Raw genomic sequence first — 25370 nt, 5'->3', positions numbered from 1 at the left:
AAAAAAAAATAAAAAAAACTGTTGCGGCGTTTTTCAAAACGCCACTATAGTTATATTTTTAAAATAACAAAAAAATCTATTACGACGTTTTTGAAGCGTCGCTAATGCTTATGTGACGTCATGTTACCGTTGACTGTCACATTTAGCGGCGTTTTTATAAACGCCGCCTATACTAATTTTACGACGCTTTTAAAGCGTCATAAACTTACAGCGACGGCCGCGTCCTCGACGTTTGGTAGTAAGCGTCACTAAAGGAATTAACGGCGTTTTTCAGACATATAGCGGCGTTTTTGAAACGCCGCTAAAAGTCATTTTCCCAGCAGTGCTTGACTTCTGTAGCCATATTCTTTTCATCATCTTGCTGAGCTTCTACACTTCTTCCCTCACCTCTCTGCTCCTCCTACCTTCATTTTCATCCAGATTTCTACTCTTAGCAATTAAATCCAGGGCATATAATTTTTGTTTAACTTGCTTCAGTTTAGATTCCATATTCCCAAACACTTCAAAGTTCCACTTCTTTAAAGCTTGTTTAAGTTCCTTCGGTTTGATTTTTATTTTGTAACCTGCCCAACCATCCACCTGAGTACCCTCCCATACTGTTTTCACTTCATGCATGAAAGAAGGGTGAGCTGTCCATGCATATTTTACCTGAAAAGTTAAACATCAAACTCAATTAAATCAAGTTTACAAATATTTTATTGGCAGGTGTCCCCTTTTTTCGTCCAAAATAATAAAAATATTATATTCTAAGAGTTCAATTTGATAATTTTCTAACTCATAGTTGATTTTAAGATAGATTTTATAAATTAAATTAATTTTAATATAAATATAATAATTTATTTTATTGCAATCATTGTATATATATTTAATTAAGAACTTCTTAGATGCCATAGAACAGTTCATAAATTTAAATATAACAAAAACATATTATTTAAAATAAGATAAAATTTCAACAATGTTAATTTAATATGACTGTCTCACTACTAAGTTATTGTTTTGTAGCATGATGAAAACACTCTAACATGAAAATATTTGTTAGAAAATGCTTTCAAATAAGTCAAAAGATATTTTAGTGTCTCATAAAATGGCATACCAAATATAATTTTGTAAATGATTTTACATAATCCAATATAAAATGATTGTTGAAAATTATTTTATTAACATTTTATGTCGTCAAATATCACAAAATGAGAAAAAATATTTGTAATGAAAACAATTTACAACAAATAAAAGGAATCTCAACATCAATTCAATAATATTTTATTAATTTTAATGTGATATTATAAAACTAATAGAACTAACAACATTAATCACGAAAATCATTGACCACCAATCCTTTTTTATTTTATTTTTTTTAGAGGGCTTCGTGAAAAAAAAAAAAAAAAGACTTTCTTAATTATATTATATCATTCGCTAAGCTTATTCATGTATTCTTATAGGGAGACTATCAAATTTTTGTCCCTCATTTTCTTATTTTTTTGTCTTCTTTTTTATTTATTATTTTTTATAATAACCTCTACATTTATTTTATCATTCATTTGTAAAAGTATTCAAAAATCATAATTTTCTTCTACATGTTATTAATATAATGAAATAATTCAAAAATATAGATACAAAATAGTGCATTTATATAAGAAATAAGAAAAGAGATGGGTTTTTTGGTCCATAAATGGATTGGAGAGGTGCTGTTCGGCTCAATGGATCCAATTTTGAGCCCCATTTTGATGATCTAAACTATTAACATTTTAAAGTTCGTTGAATATATTATTTCTACAAAAAATTAAGTCCATCGAATAATGACAACCGCATATTTGAATTAGTTTTCTATGAAAAAATATGAACGATTCATACAAAATTAATCCGAACACGTGATTGCCGTTATTTGATTGACTTGATTTTTTGAAGAAATAATACACTCAACAAACTTTAAAATATAAACAGTTTAAATTATCAAAATATAACCTAAAAATAAACCCATTAAGTCGAATTCTCCGGTCCGATTATGGACTAGAGAGAAACTCAACTCATAAGAAAAATCATAAGAAGAGATGAGAGAAAAAAAAAATGCAAGGCAATGCTTAAAAGATAGAAATTCCTTTCTTTAATTACAGAAATGACGCTTGACAAAATTTTAAGAAGTTAACACATATCACCATTTTAAAAATGACATTCCTATTTTAATTTAAAAATTATATTTACTTTTCAAATATTAAATTAGATGCGATAATTAATTACAATATCAAATGTAACTTTATTTTTTTCTTATATTTTTTAAGAAAGCATTGCTATTCAAAATAAAAAATTAGATCTAATTTTCAAACCCAATGATATAACAATCAATTAGAATATTAATGGCCACATTTTTTTATATCTTTTCTAATCATTAATTAATTATATCACTCACATAGATGCAAAAAATAAATCTCGAAAATGAATTTATATATCATTTTTCTTTCTATTATCTAATCATTAATTAATCATCTTACTTATATAAATTTGGATTTAAAAACGTAAACATGTGTATCATTTAAAAAAAAAAAAAAAATCCTATGAGAAGACTTTCACTACAAAAAAAAACACAAAAGTCCATTTTTAGTCGCCGAAAGTCAAAATTTTACTTTCCCTGACAAAATTTTTTAGTCGCCACATTTGTCGCGTATAGGTGGTCGGCGGAGGTATTGGCGACTAAACCCTTTTTAGACACCAAAATAAAAGTCTTTAGCGACCAAAATTTTAGTCGCCAATAGTGTTTTACACTTTTGAAAATCATACATTTACCGTCTAATAATTTAGTCGCCAATACTCACTCAATCGCCGACTACATTGTTTAGTCGCCAAAATAAAGACTTTTGGCGACTAATAATTTTAGTCGCCAAAGGTGTCGTCGAAAAAAAAAAAACCCACATTTTTTTGCTTCTCCTGAGTTTCAAACCCCAACCGTCCCACATTCCGAACCTTTTTGCAACACACTCCCTCCACTATGCCACTACAACATCACATGAATATATATGCAATATGTATTATTTATATAGTATATTAACCGGTATTAATACAAAATAATATATATAAATATAATTTTTTTAATTCAATATAATTTATGTAAAAAATAAATTATTTACTTAAAAAAAATTTAGGCCACTTTTGGCGACTAAATTAAATTTTTAGTCGCCAATTCTATCATTTTTGGCTACTAATTATTATTTAGTCGCTAAAAAATTAAGTTTCGCCTAGAAATAAGAGGTTTTGGCCACTAAACCTGTTTTTAGTCGCCAAAAAGTCCCCTTTTGGCTACTAAACTGAATTTTAGTCGGCAATGGACTGTTTTTAGCTACTAATTTTTTTTTTGTAGCAAAAAAGCTTCACTTTCAGCGACTAAACTGTATTTAGTCGCCAAAACCATCACTTTTGGCTACTAAATCATTTTTAGTCGCCAAAAACCGTGACTTTTGGCTACTAAATCATTTTTAGTCGTTAAAACCCCTACATTTGGTGACTACACTGCCTTTTAGTCGCTAATACCCTCATATTTGGCGACTAAACTCTTTTAGTCAGCAAAAGTTATCAATTTTGACGACTAATTTCATTTTAGTCGCCAATTATATTACTTTCAGCGACGAAAAATGTAATTTTAATCGCCAAAAATACTTTTTGTTATAGTGTTTATTTACTTACGTATTAGCAAGACAAAAACTAGCCTATCATTTGCACATCAATTCGCCACCACAAACTTTGATAGTTTCACATTAATAAAAGATTATCTAGCTTTCATAGCAAGCCTTATGAAATATATATATATATATATATATATATATATCATTGCTTTATAATTATCCTCACATAAGCCTTTCAATTCCAGGCAATCCCATGCAAAGTTTTTTTTTTTTTTTTTTAGAGGGCTTATTCATGTATTCTTATAGGGAGACTATCAAATTTTTGTCCCGCATTTTCTTATTTTTTGTCTTCTTTTTTTATTTATTATTTTTTATAATAACCTTTACATTTATGTTATCATTCTTTTGTAAAAGTATTCAAAAATCATAATTTTCTTCTGCATGTTATTAATATAATGAAATAATTAAAAAATATAGGTACAAAATAGTGCATTTATATAAGAAATAAGAAAAGAGATGGGCTTTTTTCTTGTCCATAATCGAATTGAAGAGGTATTGTTCGGCTCAATGGACCTAATTTTGTGCTCAATTTTGATAATCTAAACTGTTCATATTTTAAGGTTCGTCGAATACATCATCCTTACAAAAAATAAAGTCAATTAGATAATGACAATTATATGGTTGGATCAGTTTTCTATGAAAAAACTTGAACAATTCATATAAAATTAATCCAAATACGTGATTGTCATTATCTGATGTTGGAAATGGTGGAAAAAATTCTGGGTAAAACCAGAATTTTTCCTCAAGTTTGGTCTATTTTTTAGGTGGGCCCCGAGTGTCGATTTACTCGGGTCAAAGTGGTAACGCGTTCTATGCCGTGTTGTGATTCACGTGGTATATTTGGTTGCTCAAAACCATTACTGAGTGAATGGGAAATTGAAGCCAAAGTATGCTCCATGGAAATGGAGTTTTGGTGGAAATTCCTTAAGGTTGTAAATTGGCTTGTCCCACATTGATTTGGTGGGAAGTTTTGAAAGGGTTTATAAGGCTTAGGGTGAGATACTTGGGGTGTGCCCCAAGGGGTACCCAAGTGTTTTAGAGGGAGAGGTTATGGGCAAAATGGGCTAGACCTATTGGACCCAAAAATCACCACACACGCGCGGGTGCGTGGTAATCTTTTTGGGCCAAAAACATTTGAATTTAATTTTATTTTTTATTAAAATAAAATTCAGAATTCAAATTAAATTGGTTTGGATTTTTTGTTCATCCAAACAGGGCCCTTCCCGTTTTCAAACAGAAATAAACTAGTTTGGAATTAGTGCACACCCAAACAGGGCCCTTCCCGTTTTGCTATCTGTTTGAATTCAAAACCAACAGGTATCATACCTGTTCAATTCAAAACCAAGAGCCACATGCCTGTTCAAATCAAATCCAAGAGCCACCTTCACATCTATAAATAGGACCACCCTCATTTGATGTTTTCCATTCAGAAATTTCGTATTTCACTTCTACTAATTATATTCTTCATCTTGCTGCATTTTATTTTCTAACAAAAAGAGTGTAAACACTTAGTGTGTTCGTAAGGCAAACAATTTGTAGTGCTGCTATTGTTTGCAGTAAGATCATTTCATCCTGGGAGATAGACGTCCAAATTCTGAAAGCACCGTGGAGAGGACGAATCTGTCTTAAGGACACAGTGTCAAACACTGGACTTGATCAGAAAATAATTTGAAGAAATTAAATCAAGTAAGTTATTTAATTTATTTTCAGTGTTGTTTTTATTTATTTAAATCAGATTTTAATTTTGTTTTTGTAACAAAATAAAATCTGTTTTTATTTATTTATTTTTATTTCAAGTTTGATTTTTGTAATCAAACAAATTCTCTCCTTTTCTTTATTTCTTTAAATTCTATTTGTTGTTGTGTACACAATAGAATTAAATCTTTTAAATACAGTGAAGATTGTCCAACAATCTTAAGACAGAATCCTTTTTGGGTATCTTCATTGTATTTAATTTTCTGTGCTTTCAAATTAATATTCTGGTTGGAAAAACAAATAGTGATTTATGCTATTTGACAGATAGTAGTAATATACTGTCTCTTTTCTTTGACAACAACTAGTAGTACGATACTGGTGTCATTAACAATTCAGAATATTATTTGGTATTACAGAAAATTCTTGTTATATTTTATTTTTCTAGTTTTAGTAACAAGGAAAATAAAATTATTTTGTTGTTATAATTTATTTTCTGGTTTTAGTAACTAGAAAATTAATTTGTGTTTTAATTTTTTCTGATTTTTGTAATCAGAGATTATGGCTACTACAACTGAAACTGCATCTGGCAGTGGTACTCCTATTGTTACACCTACATCGGTCCCTATTCAGAACCATGTTCATGTACCAATCAATCATGGAGAAAAACCAGAAAAATTTAACGGTACCGAGTTTAAGAGATGGAAGCAGAAGATGTTGTTCTATCTTACAACTCTTAATTTGGCCCGGTTTCTCCATGAGGAGGCTCCAGCACTTAAAGAGGGTGAAAGTGATCGGCAAGTTGTTGCCGCTGTAGATGCTTGGAAACATTTAGATTTCCTGTGCAGAAACTACATCCTAAATGGCCTTGACAATATGCTATATAATGTATACAGTCCTCTGAAAACAGCAAAAGAATTATGGGATTCTTTGGAGAAGAAATACAAGACAGAAGATGCCGGCACGAAGAAATTTGTCGTCGGTAAATTTCTGGACTTTGTTATGGTAGACTCCCAAACGATAATATCTCAAGTTCAAAGTTTTCAAATAATTTTGCATGATATTCATTCAGAAGGTATGTCTCTTAGCGAGTCATTCCAAGTCGCTGCTTAAGTGGAAAAGTTACCACCGGCTTGGAAAAATTTCAAAAATTATTTAAAACATAAACGCAAAGAGAAGACTATGGATGAATTGATTGTAAGATTAAGAATTGAAGAAGATAACCGAAAGGCTGAAAAGAGGAATGAGAAAAATCCTATTGAGTCCAAGGCTAATGTGGTTGAACAAGTTCATAAACCACATAACAAAAAGAGGAAGTTTACTGAAGATGGTCCTAAACAAGGCGATAGTAGCAAGAAGTTCAAAGGAAAATGCTATAACTGTGGCAAAACTGGACATCGAGCTTCTGACTGCCGCCGCCCTAAGAAGAATCATGGAAGTACAAGTAAGAAGACCACTGATTAAGGCCGAAATGTACATCATTGAGTCCGTTAATTAGAATCTCTTAACTTCACTTGCTGGTCAAACTGTATATTTTATGTGTGTTGAGTGTCAATCAGGTTGTACATCGTCGGAGCATAAAATGAGCAAAAAGACAGAATTTGGGCAGAGTTGACTTTTTCCGCACGTGCGTTGACTTTTCCGCACGTGCGTTGACTTTTTCTGGGAAAGTCAAACCGACGTTTTAAACCTGTTTGGACGAGATTGGAAGTATAAAAAGACAAGAAAAAGGTTGGATTAGGGTGCGGAAATTACTTTGACCTAAAGAGGGAGGCTAGGGTTTGAAAAAGAGGAAGAAACAAAAAGCTTCAAGGATGTCTCCCATGGTGATTCCTTCTCTTTCTACTTCCTTCCACTCCTCCATGAGTGGCTAGTCTTCTTTTCTAGGGTTTTGATGAAACCCTAGCCATGTAATTATGTAGTTTTCTTTTTTGATTTTAAATTATGTAAAGGTTTGAACCATTGTATGGTGTTTTAGAAATTCTTTATATATGATCTTCATTATCTTTTCAAATATTTGACTTTATGTGATTGTTGAATATTATCCATACATGAGTTTTCTATTCCTTCACATTCAAGGTATGGGACGAACCATGCTACGAGGAACGAGTCGTATCACTACCCTAGTTTAGAGTGAACGATTTGTATTGCTTGAGATGGTTCGTGCTCGTACATTGAATGTGATAATCTTCTTGTTAAATGCTTTGAGCTTGTAGTTGTAAAGCATTAATTCGTTCAAACCATAGCATAATTAATTTCAATTGGAAACCCTAATTATGTGGTTAGTGGTGAATTCTCTACCCTAGGATTTTTCCCCAATTTAGTAAATCCAATTTCATTTATTATTGATAATTTAATTCCTTAGTTTAATTTATTTGTTATTAAATTAGGTTATGATCATTCAATCTTTTTTATCAAAATTAATTTAAGAATTTAACAATTAAATTAGTTTAATTTCACAATAGTCCCTGTGGATCGATACCTGGACTTGCCATTATTCTGATAGAATTTGGTATAGTTTAGTATTAAATTTTGGTGTGTTCAACGACCCATCAACCACCAATCAGGCCAATGTAACAGAATTGGATTACATCTCTGATGGAGTGAATGACATCAACCTTTCTGCTGTGGTGTCTGAGGCTAACTTGGTGGGAAATCCCAAAGAGTGGTGGGTTGACACTGGAGCAACTCGTCACATATGTGCGGACAAGAAGATGTTCACTACCTATAATGAGGCTGCAAATGGTGAACAACTTTTCATGTGAAATTCTTCTACTTCTACTGTGGCTGGACAAGGGAAAGTGATCTTGAAGATGACATCAGGGAAAGAACTGACCCTCAACAACGTACTACATGTACCTGACATCCGGAAGAATTTAGTTTCTGGGTCTTTGTTAAGTAAAAATGGTTTTAGGCTTGTATTTGAGTCTGATAAATTTGTATTAACAAAGAGTGGTATGTATGTTGGTAAGGGATACATGAGTGATGGTCTCTTTAAGTTGAATGTAATGACAGTTGTACCGAAAGTTGCTATGAATAAGAATAACACATCTTTTGTTTATATTCTTGAGTCAAATTTATGGCATGGTAGATTAAGACATGTGAATTTTGATGCTTTGCGTAGATTAATTGGTTTAGATCATATACCAAAGTTTGAAATTACTCCTAATCATAAATGTGAAATTTGTGTAGAAGCGAAACTAACTAAGGCTCCATTTAAATCGGTTGAAAGAAAAACCGAACCTCTAGAATTAATTCACACTGATGTATGTGATTTAAAATTTATTCAAACTAGAGGTGGCAAAAAGTATTTCATAACATTTATCGATGATTGCACAAGATATTGTTATGTTTATTTACTTAGAAGTAAAGATGAAGCCTTAGAAATGTTTAAACTCTACAAAACAGAAGTTGAAAATCAACTTGGTAAAACCATTAAAATGGTTAGAAGTGATAGGGGTGGTGAATATGATGCACCATTAAATGAATTTTGTGCACAACATGGCATTATTCATCAAACTTCAGCCCCTTATTCTCCACAGCAAAATGGAATTGCTGAAAGGAAGAATAGAACCTTAAAAGAAATGATGAATGCCATGTTACTAAGTTCAGGCTTACCACAGAACTTGTGGGGGGAAGCAATATTGTCTGCTAATTATGTTCTTAATAGAATACCCCACAAGAAAACCAACAGTACTCCTTATGAATTGTGGAAATGTCGATCGCTTTCCTACAAATATTTAAAAGTGTGGGGGTGTTTGGCAAAAGTTGAAGTTCCTGTTCCTAAAAAGACTAAGATTGGACCAAAAACAATAGACTGTGTGTTTATTGGTTATGCTCAGAATAGTAGTGCATATCGGTTTCTGACTTATAAATCAGAAATACCTGATATAAATGTGAACACTATTATAGAGTCAAGGAATGCTGTGTTTTTTGAACATGTCTTTCCTTACAAAAAAGGACAGGAATTAAGTTCACAGAAAAGAACTTATGATTGTACACAAAGTCAAGAAACTAATGACAATCAAACACAAGAGACTAGTAATAGTCTCGACCAACAGGATTTAACTAATGATGAACCAAGGCGAAGTAAGAGAGCAAGAACATCAAAATCCTTTGGTCCAGATTTTCTGACATACTTGTTAGAAAATGAACCTCAAAGCTTTAAGGCAGCAATGACAGGTCCTGAAGCACCTTTGTGGAAAGAGGCTGTTAATAATGAAATTGAATCCATTATGCAAAATCATACTTGGGAATTGGTTGATCTTCCACCAGGTTCTAAACCTCTTGGATATAAATGGATATTCAAGAGAAAAATGAAAGCAAATGGTTCAATTGACAAGTATAAAGCAAGACTTGTTGTTAAAGGTTACAGACAAAAGGAAGGTCTGGACTATTTTGACACATATTCCCCTGTGACAAGAATAACATCCATTCGCATGCTTATTTCTATAGCAGCGTTGTTTAATTTAGAAATACATCAAATGGATGTTAAGACAGCTTTCTTAAACGGTGATCTAAATGAAGAGATCTATATGGAACAACCCGAAGGGTTTGTAGTATCAGGGCAAGAAAAGAAAGTTTGTCGACTTGTAAAATCTCTTTATGGATTAAAACAAGCACCTAAGCAATGGCATGAAAAATTTGATCATGCAATGCTTACTAATGGGTTTAAGATAAACGAATGTGACAAATGCGTCTATGTTAAAAACACTGACCAAGGATATGTCATAGTTTGTCTTTATGTGGATGACATGCTTATCATCGGAAGAAGTCAAAACATGATCAAATCAACTAAGCAGATGCTTAACAAAAGATTTGATATGAAAGATATGGGGGTCGCAGATGTTATATTAGGAATGAAAATTACTAAAACATCTGACGGATATGCATTATCTCAATCTCATTATATTGAGAAAATTCTTGATAAATTTATCAAGGATGATTTGAATTTAGCTAGAACACCTGTAGACATCAGTCTTTATTTATCAAAAAATAAAGGAGATGCAGTGTCTCAGTTAAAATACTCCCAAATCATTGGAAGCCTAATGTACCTAATGAATTGCACTCGTCCTGATATAGCTTATGCTATCAGTAAATTGAGTAGGTACACTAGTAATCCTGGAGAAGACCATTGGAAAGCGATCATTCGGGTTCTTAGATATCTAAGATTTACTCGTGATCATGGTTTGAACTTTACTCGACATCCAGCAGTACTCGAAGGTTATTGTGATGCCAATTGGATATCGGATACTAAAGATTCAAAATCCACTAGTGGATATGTCTTTACTCTAGGAGGCGCTGCTGTTTCTTGGAAGTTCACGAAACAAACTTGCATCGCACGATCCACAATGGAATCCGAGTTCACTGCTTTAAACAAAGCAGGTGAAGAAGCAGAATGGCTTTGTCACTTCTTAGAAGACATTCTAATGTGGCCAAAACCTGTGCCAGCTATTTGCATTCATTGTGATAGTCAATCTGCAATAGGCAGGGCACAGAATCACATGTATAACGGTAAGTCACGACATATTCGTCGTCGACATAACACCGTAAGGCAATTGTTGTCAAACGGAATAATCTCAATAGATTATATAAAATCTAAAGAGAATATTGCGGATCCGTTAACAAAAGGTTTGACAAAAGAGCTAGTGTATAGTTCATCAAAGGGGATGGGATTAAAGCCTATTACATAAGAGTCGTCATAATGGTAACCCTACTTATATGACTGGAGATCCCAAGAACTAAGTTCAAAGGGACAACTAAGTTATGTATGGCTCACCAGAAATCACCAGGGGATTAAAAATTCCCTACCCATTCCTATGGTGAGAGTGATATCTGCAACATATGTTGTATGCAGGGGTATAAGGATAAGTTTTGCTTTTAATGATTACTTATATCTTGATTAAGGTATAAAATCAAGATGAGTATAAGGAGATACTCACAATAAGAATCACCTATATGAGTGTTGAACTGGGGCCGGTTCTATGAGAATGAAGAGGCTAAATTCTCTAGAAACACTTATGAAAACCAGGTGCGTTCAAGGCCAAAATGAACACAACAGTGAGAACCACGATGTGTTAGAAGATATTTTGTGTGAAATCTATTGTCTTGGCTTACACAAACGGCTGAACAATTCAAGGCATCGCGTCCATTGGTTAGCCAATAAGTCCGATAGGTTATCACTAGGGAAGGTTCAAGGCCGAAAACTACCTATCCTGATGCAAGATATTTTCGACTTATACTCTTTCGTTAAGTCTGCATATTGTTGCATTTCCGTTGTCATCAAATTCCATTCATGTGGGGGATTGTTGGAAATGGTGGAAAAAATTCTGGGTAAAACTAGAATTTTTCCTCAAGTTTGGTCTATTTTTTAGGTGGGCCCCGAGTGTCGATTTACTCGGGTCAAAGTGGTAACGCGTTCTATGCCGCGTTGTGATTCACGTGGTATATTTGGTTGCTCAAAACCATTACCGAGTGAATGGGAAATTGAAGCCAAAGTATGCTCCATGGAAATGGAGTTTTGGTGGAAATTCCTTAAGGTTGTAAATTAGCTTGTCCCACATTGATTTGGTGGGAAGTTTTGAAAGGGTTTATAAGGCTTAGGGTGAGATACTTGGGGTGTGCCCCAAGGGGTACCCAAGTGTTTTAGAGGGAGAGGTTATGGGCAAAATGGGTTAGACCCATTGGACCCAAAAATCACCACACACGCGCGCGCGGGCGGGTTGGGCTTGGGCGCGCGTGCGTGGTGTGTGGTTGGGTTGGGCTTCTAATCTTTTTGGGCCAAAAACATTTGAATTTAATTTTATTTTTTATTAAAATAAAATTCAGAATTCAAATTAAATTGGTTTGGATTTTTTGTTCATCCAAACAGGGCCCTTCCCGTTTTCAAACAGAAATAAACTAGTTTGGAATTAGTGCACACCCAAACAGGGCCCTTCCCGTTTTGCTATCTGTTTGAATTCAAAACCAACAGGTATCATACCTGTTCAATTCAAAACCAAGAGCCACATACCTGTTCAAATCAAATCTAAGAGCCACCTTCACATCTATAAATAGGACCACCCTCATTTGATGTTTTCCATTCAGAAATTTCGTATTTCACTTCTGCTAATTATATTCTTCATCTTGCTGCATTTTATTTTCTAACAAAAAGAGTGTAAACACTTAGTGTGTTCGTAAGGCAAACAATTTGTAGTGCTGCTATTGTTTGCAGTAAGATCATTTCATCCTGGGAGATAGACGTCCAAATTCTGAAAGTACCGTGGAGAGGACGAATCTGTCTTAAGGGCACAGTGTCAAACACTGGACTTGATCAGAAAATAATTCGAAGAAATTAAATCAAGTAAGTTATTTAATTTATTTTCAGTGTTGTTTTTATTTATTTAAATCAGATTTTAATTTTGTTTTTGTAACAAAATAAAATCTGTTTTTATTTATTTATTTTTATTTCGAGTTTGATTTTTGTAATCAAACAAATTCTCTCATTTTCTTTATTTCTTTAAATTCTATTTGTTGTTGTGAATTAAATCTTTTAAATACAATAAAGATTATCCAATATCTGATTGAGTTAATTTTTTAAAAAGATAATACACGACGAATTCTAAAATATGAACGTTCAAATTATTAAAACAGGACATAAAAATAGGCTCATTAAACTGAGCAACGCTTCTGCAGTCCGATAATGGGCTAAAGAGAAGCTCAACTCATAAGAAAAATCATACAACCAGATGGGACAAAAAAATGCAAAAGTAAGGCTTAAGAGATAGAAATTACTTTCTTTAATTACAGAAATGACATTTGACTAAATTGTAAGAAGTTAACACATATCATCATTTTAAAAATCACATTGTTATTCTAACTCAAAAATTATATTTATTTTTCAAATATCAAATCAGATGTGATAATCAATTAGAATATTTAATATAACTTTTTCTTTCTTATCTTTTCTAAGAGAGCATGCTATTCAAAATCAAAAATTAAATTTAATTTTCAAATTCAGTGATGTAATAATCAATTATAATATTAATGGTCATACTCTCTTATATCTTTTCTAATTATTAATTAATTATATCACTCATACATCATTAAATACAAAAAATAAATCTCAAAAATAGATTTATATATTATTTTTCCTTCCGTTATTTAATCATTAATCAATTATCTCATTTATATATATATATATATATATATTTGGATTTAAAAAGTAGACGCGTGCATCAATTTTTTTTTTAAAAAAAAATTCCTAAGAGATTTATTTACTTACGTATTAGATAATAATGACAGCAAGACAAAAACTAGCCTATCATTTACACACCAATTCTTCACCACAAACTTCATAGCTTCACATTGATAAAAGATTATCTAGCTTTCATACCAAACCTTATGAAATATATATATATATATCATTCCTTTATAATTATCCTTATATAAGCCTTTCAATTCCAGGCAATCCCACACAAAGTGTTTTTGCAGAGTAGAAAAAAAATAAAAAAACAAAACAAAACAACCCCAATATGGTGCACGGCCACATCCTCCTCCTCACCTTTCCGGCTCAAGGCCACATCAACCCTTGTCTCCAATTCGCCAAGCGTCTCCTTTCGATGGGCGTTCACGTCACCTTCACCACCAGTCTCTCCGCCCAACGCCGCATGACCGCCGATACACCGAAGGGCTTGAAATTTGTCGCCTTTTCGGATGGCTATGATGATGGGTTTAAACCCGGGGACGATAGCCAACACTTCTTTTCTCAGATGAAAAAAAACAGCTCTCAAATAATTAGAGATATCATCTCCACCAGCTCCGACGAAGGCCACCCCGTCACGTGCTTCGTCTACACCTTCCTCCACCCTTGGGCTGCCGCAGTGGCGCGTGATTGTCACGTCCCATTCACACTCCTTTGGATTCAACCCGCCGCGGTTTTAGATATCTACTACTATTACTACAAGGGATACGAAGAGGACATTGTGAAAAATCACAATGACCCCTCCTGGTCCCTTGAATTACCGGGATTGCCACGGCTTTATAGCAATGACCTTCCCTCTTTTGTAATTCCTTCAAGCTCAAACGCTCCTGCCATGCGAACGATCAAAGAACTTGTGGACACACTTGATGAAGAAACCAACCCTAAAGTACTTGTGAACACTTGCGATGCATTAGAACCCGAGGCCTTGAAAGCTATTCAAAACTACAATTTGATTGGAATTGGACCCTTGATTCCATCGGCTTTCTTAGATGGGCAAGATCCATCAGATACTTCGTTTGGCGGCGACCTCTTTCAAAAATCAAGGGAATATATTGAATGGTTGAACTCGAAGCCCCAAGCATCCGTGGTTTACGTATCGTTTGGAACCATGATAGTCCTACCAAAGCAACAAAAGGAGGAAATTGCGCGTGGTTTGCTGGAAAGCCATCGGCCATTCTTGTGGGTGATGAGACCAGAAGAGAGTCGCAAAAAAGAAAAGGAAGAAGAAGATGAAGACGCGCTAAGTTGCATGGAAGAACTTGAGCAACAAGGGATGATAGTGCCGTGGTGTTCTCAACTGGAGGTTCTTTCGCACCCGTCTTTGGGGTGTTTTGTGACACACTGTGGGTGGAATTCCGCGTTGGAGAGCTTGGCTTCAGGAGTTCCGGTGGTGGCGGTGCCACGTTGGTCGGATCAAGGGACGAATGCGAAGATGATGGCAGAGGTGTGGGGGACAGGGGTGAGACCGAAGGCAAATGAAGAAGGGATTGTTGAGAGTGAAGAGGTTAAGAGATGCATAGAGGAGGTGATGGGGGATGAGGAGAGAGGAGAAGAAATGAAGAGAAATGCAAAGAAATGGAAGGAGTTGACAAGGGAAGCTGTGAAGGAAGGTGGATCTTCTGATTTGAATCTCAAGGCTTTTGTGAAGGAGATTGAAGGAGGAGAATGCTCTTCTAAAGTGTTTTAGTCCCATTTTCTGTTTTCTTTCACTTTTCTTTTCGGTCCATGTAGAGACTGGGTTTTTTCTTTTATGTTCATCAGAGATGTTTGATTGATATCATTTGGTTACAATTGGTTCTCAAGAGAATTGTAATAAAAATTGTATTTTGGAAATCATTTTCTTTGTTTTAATTCCTAGCACTATTTTGTTGGACATAATTCATATGTTAAAGACATGTCATTTTTTTTTTTTTTTCTTTGAATGAATCTTGAAAAATTCATATACTGAAATTAGTGATATGAATAAATATTTACAACTATAAAATAAGAATATAAATATTTATTCATCACTACTGATTAAGATTAAATTCATATGGTTATCTAGAAATTCTACTTTCTACAACATTTATCCTCTACACTTGGCCATTTTTGTTTAAATCATCCATGCTTCTTTCTTTACGCTATTAACAATTAATTGACCGGTCTTCTTCTCTTGTTCTTTTTAAAAGTTTGGAAAGTGATTGATCCTTTTACCAAACATCAACACGTTACACATCCTTGCCAGAGTAGTACATGAATGGGACTCCTCGTAAATCCATCATTATGATGAAGGATGTCATTACATTTGTGAAATAACAACAATAGTTGGGAGCGCCCACAATTTAGGACTCTGTTTGTTTTGGGTTATTGGAAAAAGATTGAGATTCAGTAATGCTACAGGCCCTAAAGAGATGACTAAATGAATGACCAAAAATCTAATTGGACTGCCACCTAGGATTAGTGGGCCCTAACACTAAACAATTTATTCCTCTCACGTTATAGAAAGAAAGGAGCACAAAAAGGTGCCAAGCCCCTTCAACTCCTTTCAGACTTTCACTCCATTGAAAAAAGCATAATCATCACTGAAGAAAAAAAGCCTCCGTGAAAAGAAGAAGGTAATCATGTAAGTTTTTAACCAAATGAATGACCAAAAATCTAATTGAACTGCCACCTAGGATTAGTGGGCCCTAACACTAAACAATTTATTCCTCTCACGTGATAGAAAGAAAGGAGCACAAAAAGGTGCCAAGCCCCTTCAACTCCTTTCAGACTTTCACTCCATTGAAAAAAGCATAATCATCACTGAAGAAAAAAAGCCTCCGTGGAAAGAAGAAGGTGATCATGTAAGTTTTTAATTTGTGTTATCTTTTTTTTTTTTTTTTTTTGGTATGATCTAACTTGTTAAAATTATAAATTTTAATTTATTTTTAAATTTCTGGAAAGCTTTTTTTTTTTTCTAATTTTTGCAAGGAATTATATATTTTTAGGTTTATTATTTTTTGATTGAACAATGAATTTTTTTTTTTTTTACTGAGAAACTCGTATTCTAACATTGTGTTTGGTTCATAGATTTGAATCAGATTTGAAAAAAGAAATTGTGTCTCACCTTTTTATTTTTCATTTTCGAATTCCTAATGATCTGGTTGATTCATAAACTCAGATAAAAATTTAGAAAAAAAAATGAAAAGATGGGAAAAACATAAATGGAATATATTTATATTTAATCTATTTTTTTATTTTATTTTTTTTAATTTATATTTCATTTAGTTTTTTGTTCTTTGTGAAAATGCCAGGAGCTTCTAAATACTACAAGAATTTACACATTTGCCGACCACTTTTGCCGACCAAAAAGATTTTGGTCGCGAAAAAATGACATTTGGCGACCAAATATTAATTAGTCGCGAATGATCATTATTTTTGGCGACCAAATATTATTAGTCGCAGAAGGTTATATTTTGGCGACCAAAAAAAGAGTTGGTCGCAGAAGGTTATATTTTGGCGACCAAAAAAAGAGTTGGTCGCAGAAAGTGGTATGCTTTTGCCGACCAACTACAAATTTGGTCGCGAAAGGTCACATATATTTTGGCGACCAAAATTTGGTCGCCAAAAACTTATTTTCAGCAACCAAAAAAAATTAGTCGCCAAATTAGTATTTTTAGCAACTAATATTTTAGTCGCCGTTGAATGAGATTTGGCGACTAAAAAAGTTTGTCGGCGAAGGTACATTTTCTGCGACTAATATGGTCATTTGGTCGCCAAAAGTTTGGGAGGGAAATTTGATTTTTAGTGGGGGCGGGAATTGAAATTTTTTGGCAACAAATAAATTTGGTTGCTAATTTAAAAACGACGTCGTTTTGTATCATGAAATCAGAAAAAAAAAAAAAAAAAATCAAATCGATGCTCTCTCTCTTTGTTTCTCGGTTCGCCCTCTCCCTCTCTGTGTTCTTCCTCTCAATCGGTGCCCACTTTCCACCAAATTGTCTCTGCTTCTCGAGACCGCTCCATGAAGCTGTGGAACACTTTGGGTGAGAGTAAGTACACGATTCGGGATGGTGACACTACAACAAAAATAGTCTTTAGAGACGAAAACTAATGACGAAATTTCTTTTTGTCACAAAATATGTATCTTTTAATAACGAAAATCATATTTCGTCACCAAATGTATCATTTTTAGAGACAAAAATAAAATTTCGTCACCAATCTAAATCATAATACTTGGGATTCACTACCATTGAAGAAAATCGAGTTCGAGTCAAAACCTTGTCCTCCGGTACTTGATTGAAATGGATATCTTCCGCCTAATAACATATTTGGATGACCATAATATGGATGTATCCCAGAAAAATTTGGATAGGCAGACATGTTTGGCCACATTAATGATCCCCTGTTAAAGGCATAACTCTCTCCGCCAATATATTGTGATCGTTGCATTTCAGTCTCCTACATTGATAAAAATATTGCATCCATTATACTTTAATCCTATGGACATCATTGTATTTAAAATAAATAAATGTCTTACATCTAAGATAAAACCCTCTTGTGTTCTAGTCACACCAAAACCCGTAGTAGAGGTTGTAACATGAACATTTTCAGTCTCTTCAAAGTCCTATTTAAGCATTAAAAATAAAAAGTTAGTAACAAAAAAATAATCAATAAAAGAAGTAAAAAAAATGTATGATATTGATTACCTTCACTACATTTCCCTCATTACAAGTGGTGGTCTTTTGCTTCTTATTTCTTTCCTTCTTTTTCTTAACAGCTTTTTCAACGATGGATTGCTTTCTTTTCAATGGAGGTCACCCCTTTTGACGAAGAGCCAATGGATCAAGAATGGCTCTACTCTCTTTTGGAATTATTATACCATCACCACATAAGGGAAAACCATTATGAATACTTGTAGATCTTGGCTTATTGCTACCATAAACATCTCCAACTTCTGTGAACTCCCATTTCAATTGTTGTATCCGTTCAATCATCTTGTCACACTTATCGTCAGTTTCAGCCCCTAAATCGGCAACCTCATAAAAGGCATTGCAAATTTTATTAAATCGATGCGCTTCAGGTTTGGCAAAACAATTGGCATAACTAATCCGAACTTTCATGTGGCTCCTTTTAACATTTTTATCCCATCTCCTCAAGATGTATTTCTCCGGTACTTGGTCAATCTTTCTATGTATGAAGACTGTGATTTGATGCTTGCACAATATTCCCTAAATTCAAATAATCGACAATTGCAATTAACTTCTTTTGTATCATCCTTAAAAACAACAATGAAAGTTGCACGTTGATGACTCTCTCCAACTATGACATATTCATCAATTGTATATTCTGAAATGACACCATATTCTTTACATGTAGTCAAATCACCATAAATCTTTCCTAATATCTCTCGCTGGGACTCTTTGAATTTTTCTCTCGTGTAAGCACTTTGAAATTGCTTCTCTATCTCATAATGACTTATACATGGGATGCATGAGCTAAAGGAATTGAATTCCTCAAGATTTTCATTTTCCACCTTTTTTGCCAATGCATTCTCATACTGTTCAACAAACTGTTTCAAAGTGGTTTTCGAATTGATATAGCCATCAAAAAAGGCATGCATGCTTTCACTACGCTGAGTTGTTGACATTCCTGCCCAAAATATCTTTGACAAAAGCTGGCACCCAACAATGTCTCTCTTCATACAACCCAAGTAACCACTCATTACTTTGAAGTTCAAACATCTCAATGAACCTATCCCATCTTTTTTCAAATTCTTCTGTGGTCAATGAATCATAAACAACATTTTGCATTTCAAATTTGATTGGTTCATATTCTTTGTACTTTCTCAATTTTTCGGGCGCCTTTTTCATGATGTGCCACAAGCACCACCTATGTTGGGCATTAGGAAAAACCTTCGCAATAGCCTTTTGCATAGCTCTGTCTTGATCTGTGATTATTGCACTCAGAGGGCTTTCAAACATGCATGTGAGCCAAGATTGAAATAGCCATGTAAATGACTCTGTGTCTTCACTTGAGATTAACCCACATCCTAGCAATATCGATTGTCCATGGTGGTTCACTCCAACAAAAGGAGCAAATGGCATATCATATTTATTAACCAAATATGTCGTATCAAATGTTACTACATCACCAAACTCACGCCAAGCCGCTCTACTCCTCGCGTCTGCCCAAAATACATTCCTCAATCGGCCTTCTTCATTCAAATCAATCATGGAAAAGAAGTTAGAATTGTCGGATTGCATTTTTAGAAAGTAGTTTTGTATTGCAATAGCATCTCCTCCATTGAGCTGTAAACGCCTTATTCCATTAAGATAGTTTCTCGCATCCTTCTCCAAAAATGTTAGCTTCTCATGTCCACCTCCCTCAACTAAAAATGAATTAAAATTTTGATTCATTTTGATGCCAGCTATATCATTCAATTCAAGCCTTCGTTTGACATGTGGTTGAAGTATCCGATTGCATTTGAGGAATCGAGTTTTCCCTGGACTTAGTCCATGGTTATGATCAAGATTAACAAAATTCAACCTCCACTTTCCACTAGTGCATAGATTTGTCGTGACCCTTGCCTTGCAATTTGTCTTCAATTGTGGTTGCAACTTAACAAGGTTGCTTGATCGGATCTTTTGCTTTCCACCGCGATTACAAGTAATTGTCGCATATCTCATCTCCCCATCATTTCCTTTACTAGAAGTTCTTTTGCACACGGCAAAACCTTTTTCTTTTGCATATCTTGTGTAGAATTTCATAACCTCATCTACGGAGTCAAATACCATCCCCGGCTTAGGATCCTCTAAATGTTCTTCTGCATTTCTTATTTCATCTGTTTGATTATCAATATTATCTTCAATCACTTCTGCACTTGCTTTCTCCATTTCATTCTCAATATCCTCCCCATTACATTCTGTGTTGCCATAATCACTTGTTACTCTATCTTCCATCCTTTTAAAATATAACAAAGAATTATAAACATCATTTTAAAATTTGACAAACATTTAACCCACCAAAATTGAACATAAATAGTGCATTATTATTTAGTACAAATCTCTCAAATCAAAAAATAATCTTCCAAGACTTTTGACAAATATTAAAGTTAAAATAAAAATTTTATTTATGTAAGGCAGAGGAGTACAAAAATAAATATAACCCAATTCCATCAATTGACATTAAGACAGAGCACCACATATTTAAAAATAAAATAAAATTAAGGCAGAGCAGCACAACTTTCATTAAGATTGAAAAAGAGAGCATAACACAATAATATTGTTCACTGTTTTAACCCCTTTTTTTTTTCTTTTAAGACTTTTAACAAATATTTAGGCATGTTTGGTTTATGGATTTGAGTAAAAATTTAAAAAGTAAATAAAAAAATAGATGAAATATAAATATATTTCATTTATGTTTTTCCCACTTTTTCATTTTTTTTTCTAAATTTTTATCTAAGTTTATGAATCAACCAGATCATTAGGAATTTGAAAATGAAAAATAAAAAGATGGGACAAAATTTCTTTTTTCAAATCTGATTCAAATCTATGAACCAAACACAATGTTAGAATATGAGTTTCTCAGTAAAAAAAAAAAAAAAATTCATTGTTCAATCAAAAAATAATAAACCTAAATATAAATAATTCCTTGCAAAAATTAGAAGAAAAAAAACTTTCCAGAAATTTAAAAATAAATTAAAATTTTTAATTTTAACAAGTTAGATCATACCCCCCCAAAAAAAAGATAACACAAATTAAAAACTTACATGATCAACTTCTTCTTTCCACGGAGGCTTTTTTTTCTTCAGTGATGATTATGCTTTTTTTCAATGGAGAGTTGGTGAAGTCTGGAAGGAGTTGAAGGGGTTTGGCGCCTTTTTGTCTTTGTTTTTGTTTTTTCTGCTTCTTTCTTTCTATCACGTGAGAGGAATAAATTGTTTAGTGGTGGGCCCCACTAATCCTAGGTGGCGGTCCAATTAAATTTTTGATCATTCATTTGGTCATCTATTTGGGGCCTGTAGCATTACTAATTGAGATTTATAGTGAGGCAGAACTCACTAATATCATATTTATTTTGAGAGATGGAGAAGAGATTCGTAATCTCCTCCGGATTACGAATCTCCTTGGGAAAGGGATTATGATAGGCCTGTAGGACTTGGTATTAGAAAAATAATCCGGCGGACTAGAAATTTTTTATTTTTATTTATTTTTTATTTTATTTTTTACATGTCGGGCATTTTTTTTAACATTAATGTTTAATTTTTTGTTAAGTAAAACTCATTATTTTATTTATTTTATTTTTATTTTTTAAAAATTTTTTACATGTTGGGCATTTTTTTAAAACATTAATGTTTAATGCTTTTTATTTTTTTTTATTATTTTATATTTATTTTATATAAAAATAATTTAACAATTTTCATACTAACAACTATCATCAAAACAAACACAATTTTACTTAATCCCCTCACTAACAATCCCCTCACTATTAATCCCCTCACTATCAATCTCTTCCATTCTACCTCTGAAAACAAACGGGGCCATAACTCTCAATTAATTTGTGACTATTCCTTTATTTATTTTTTTTCTTTTCTCTCTTCCCTGTCTCTTACAAAAATGTGTGGGGGTGCTGGGAGTCTCTAGCACCGCCCGTAAAATAATTATAAAAAATCGTTAACATTTTAAATTTAAAAAATAATAAATAATTTACTAAAAATCTTTTATTATAATTTAAAAATAGAAAGAATCACAATTCCCATGAATACTTTATCTAGTTTGAAGTAAATAATGGTCCTAGCATGCTCTTAAAATCTAATCATGTACTAAAGGACAATTTAATTTAATTTATGTAATAACGTTCCTTTTTGGTGTCTAAAGTATATATATAAAGTAAAAACAGAAAAGCAAAAATATTTGGATAGTTATGTATATATATAAAGTGTCTACAGTATATATATAATTTTTGCTGTCTAAAGATATTAAGTATATATATATACATATATAATTTTTGCTGTCTAAAGATATTAAGTATATATATATAAAGTAAAAATAGAAAAGCAAAAATATCAGTAATGTTATAATTTCAAACATAAAAATTTAAAAATTATTCAAAGTATAATATCTATAAAAATTTAATTTCCATCACACTGCATAACTATCCAAAAAATATTTGGATAGTTATGTATGAGATCAATGCATTTTTGTATATTTATGTGCAGTGGTAGTTAGGAAACTAAATCAAAAGACACTTCTTGATTACAACTTTAAATTATTTTTTTCATAACCACCAATAAGAAGATAATAATAATTTTTGAATTAATATTAAGTACAAAAACTTAAATAAATTATTACAAAAGTATTTTATATAAGATTTTACAATTAATTTCAAGTAAAATCGAAAAGAAAGTATTGTGCGTAACTAGTGTATCATGAACAATATAAAAACAGCCATATATTTAAGTCTTAAAATAAATTATATAATGGTAAGATAAATTAAATTTTTACAAAATTTGAGTAAAAATTTCATATAATAGTAATATCATGTCATTATTGACATATGATATCACCTACCAATAGTAAAGCAATATATGAAGGATGAACTCCACACTCAAATATAACTAACACTCTAAGTAATTTTTACATATATATAGTGAGATTAATTATTTTTGCATATCAATAATGATAGATATTACCTTTATATTGAGATTTTTTCATAAAATTTTCATATGCAAAAATATAATTTGTTGTAATCACTTCATTTTTAATAAAACAATTACTATTATTTTTATAAATTTAAAAATATCCTTAAAATTTTATTTTAAATATTATTTTTATTTAAAATTTTATTTATATACATATATAAAAAAATCAAAAATCCAGAGACACGTGCCTCCCTAAACTCCATGCGGCTCCGCCACTGTTTATATGGTGGGTTGTGACATGTCCCCCCTTGAACCACGTGAACAAGAAAAGTAAGCATTAGAAAAACAAACATAAATTTTATTTAAAAAATCTCAAAAAGAATTCAAAAGTATTAATTTTTATTAAAACTTAAATATTTAGAGCATCTCCAATCTTGAACCAAAATTTTCATCAAATCTGAATAAAAAAATAATTTTTTTCTCAATTTGATACCGAGTGCTCTAACGGTTGATTTTCATCAAATTTTCATCAAATCTGTGCCGGGATAACCGGTTGGTCGACCTATTAAGCCAATTTTTTTTTTTTTTGATTTTTTTTTGAACTGTTTGAACCTTTTAGTGGTCGACCGGTTAATCGACCGGCTGGTCGACCGGAAAGGCAAATTTTTTTTTTTTTTCAACTGTTTGAACTTTTTTTGGAACTGCTTGAACCTTTTGGTGGTCGACCGGTTAGTCAACCGGCTGGTCGACCGGTTGGTCTCCTCCAACGGTCATGCACAGTGTTTTGGTGAAATGGAGAGCCTGTCCTCCTTTTGGTGAAACGTTTGGTAAATTCTCGATTTGATATCAATTTGGTAAAATTGTTAGAGCTTCAAAAAATACTTTTTTCGCTAAATTTCAAATTTAATGTTAAATTTGGTGAATAATTAGAGATGGTCTTACAATTCAGATTGTGAAATTTTAAATTTTTTTAATATAAAATAGATAAGGACAAATCTATTCAGAAAAGGGTGTGCCCTTTCGGCCTTAAAAGTCTAATGCTGAATTGTCCCAAAAGTCCAAAATTGGACCTCTTGTGGTCCAAGCCTCTTATATATATATATATATATATATATATATTTTAATTTAAAATTAATTTATAAGAAAATAACAAAAAGAAATATCTTACCTTGATATAAACCAAATAAAGATAAAATGTAAAAACTGATGAAAACCAGCTGTTTTCAATTAGACGAAGGAGAGATAATGACAAGTCATTTGGAGGTTTTTTAAGTTGAAAAAAAATGAGCATGTTATTTTTTGAAAATGATAAATAATTAATGAAGAAATTATGTAAATGGTCTCTGTAATTTACATGATATATCAATTTAATCTTTATTATTTCAATTTGTTCGATTTTGTCCCCTTAATTTAACGAATTGTGTTATTTTAGTCTAATAAATAACGGTTGTTAAGTTTGGTGGACGAAAAGTTTACATAATATCAATTTGGTCCCTGTAATTTACACAATGTATCAATTTAGTCCATGATATTTTAATTTGTTCGATTTTGACAGAGACCAAATTAACACATAGATTGATTTTTTGTCTACCAAACTTAACGACCATTATTTATTGGACTATAATGACACAATCCGTTAAATTAAGGGAAAAAATCAACCAATTGAAATAACAGATACCAAATTGACACATCGTATAAATTACAGAGATTATTTATGTAATTTACCCATAATTAATCTTATTGTAAGAAACAAGTATTGTTGAAGCCTAAGGCAAAACAATTAAGTGGGGCCTTTTATAAATTTTTGCATTGCAATTCTTTATTTATTTATGTACTTTTTAATATGTAAAATTAGTAATTAAATTTTTATATTCAAATTTTGTTAATATATCATTTTTATAAAGAGTAAAGTTTCTTCCATTGGGTGCGATATGTTTTCTGGTTTGCAGCCTTGGTTTTGAATTGTTTTGGTTGTTGTGTTCTTCAGAGATTGGGTTGATTCTTCTTTCTCAATGAAGTGTTTTGGTTCTGGCTATGAGTCCTTTTCTGGATGTATGAGGATCCGCTGTTTTTTGGCGTCCGGATCCTCTAGAGTCATCCTCTAGAGTGATCCTCTAGAGTGGTCCCTTAGAGTGCAACACGTGTCCCATTAACGCATCCAACG

At 32.5% G+C, this 25370-nt stretch overlaps 3 protein-coding genes across 3 annotated transcripts; 1 reads left to right on the top strand and 2 right to left on the bottom strand.

Moving 5' to 3' along the window:
- The first annotated feature begins 13629 nt into the window (after window positions 1–13629).
- Window positions 13630–15441, top strand: LOC114297486 (crocetin glucosyltransferase, chloroplastic). The gene has a single exon (XM_028241923.2). The coding sequence runs from the start codon at window positions 13877–13879 to the stop codon at window positions 15290–15292; it is 1416 nt and encodes a 471-aa protein (XP_028097724.2). The 5' UTR covers window positions 13630–13876; the 3' UTR covers window positions 15293–15441.
- A 2939-nt stretch (window positions 15442–18380) lies between these two features.
- Window positions 18381–19186, bottom strand: LOC145795838 (protein FAR1-RELATED SEQUENCE 5-like). Its single transcript, XM_082880761.1, has 2 exons — window positions 18887–19186; window positions 18381–18794 (listed from the first exon to the last, which is right to left on the bottom strand). Exons 1-2 carry the CDS (start codon window positions 19184–19186, stop codon window positions 18381–18383), a joined length of 714 nt encoding a protein of 237 aa, XP_082736887.1.
- Window positions 19187–19193: 7 nt separating this feature from the next.
- LOC145795837 (protein FAR1-RELATED SEQUENCE 6-like) lies at window positions 19194–20525 on the bottom strand. Its single transcript, XM_082880760.1, has one exon. It carries the CDS (start codon window positions 20523–20525, stop codon window positions 19194–19196), a length of 1332 nt encoding a protein of 443 aa, XP_082736886.1.
- Window positions 20526–25370: the final 4845 nt, after the last annotated feature.

Source organism: Camellia sinensis, chromosome 7, assembly GCF_055761805.1.
Source record: "Camellia sinensis isolate YWXY chromosome 7, ASM5576180v1, whole genome shotgun sequence".
Taxonomy (NCBI): domain Eukaryota; kingdom Viridiplantae; phylum Streptophyta; class Magnoliopsida; order Ericales; family Theaceae; genus Camellia; species Camellia sinensis.
The sequence above is the reverse complement of the archived record's forward strand: the minus strand, read 5'-3'. Positions and strand labels throughout refer to the sequence as shown.

What these genes read in the sequence shown, in the direction of transcription:
- LOC114297486 (XM_028241923.2), top strand. Translation starts at nt 13,877, where the DNA reads ATGGTGCACGGCCACATCCTCCTCCTCACCTTTCCGGCTCAAGGCCAC.
- LOC145795838 (XM_082880761.1), bottom strand. Translation starts at nt 19,186, where the DNA reads ATGCATGCCTTTTTTGATGGCTATATCAATTCGAAAACCACTTTGAAA. An exon ending in CAATTGATGAATATGTCATA is followed by an intron (nt 18,795 to 18,886) that starts GTTGGAGAGAGT and finishes ATTTGAATTTAG; the next exon opens with GGAATATTGTGCAAGCATCA.
- LOC145795837 (XM_082880760.1), bottom strand. Translation starts at nt 20,525, where the DNA reads ATGGAAGATAGAGTAACAAGTGATTATGGCAACACAGAATGTAATGGG.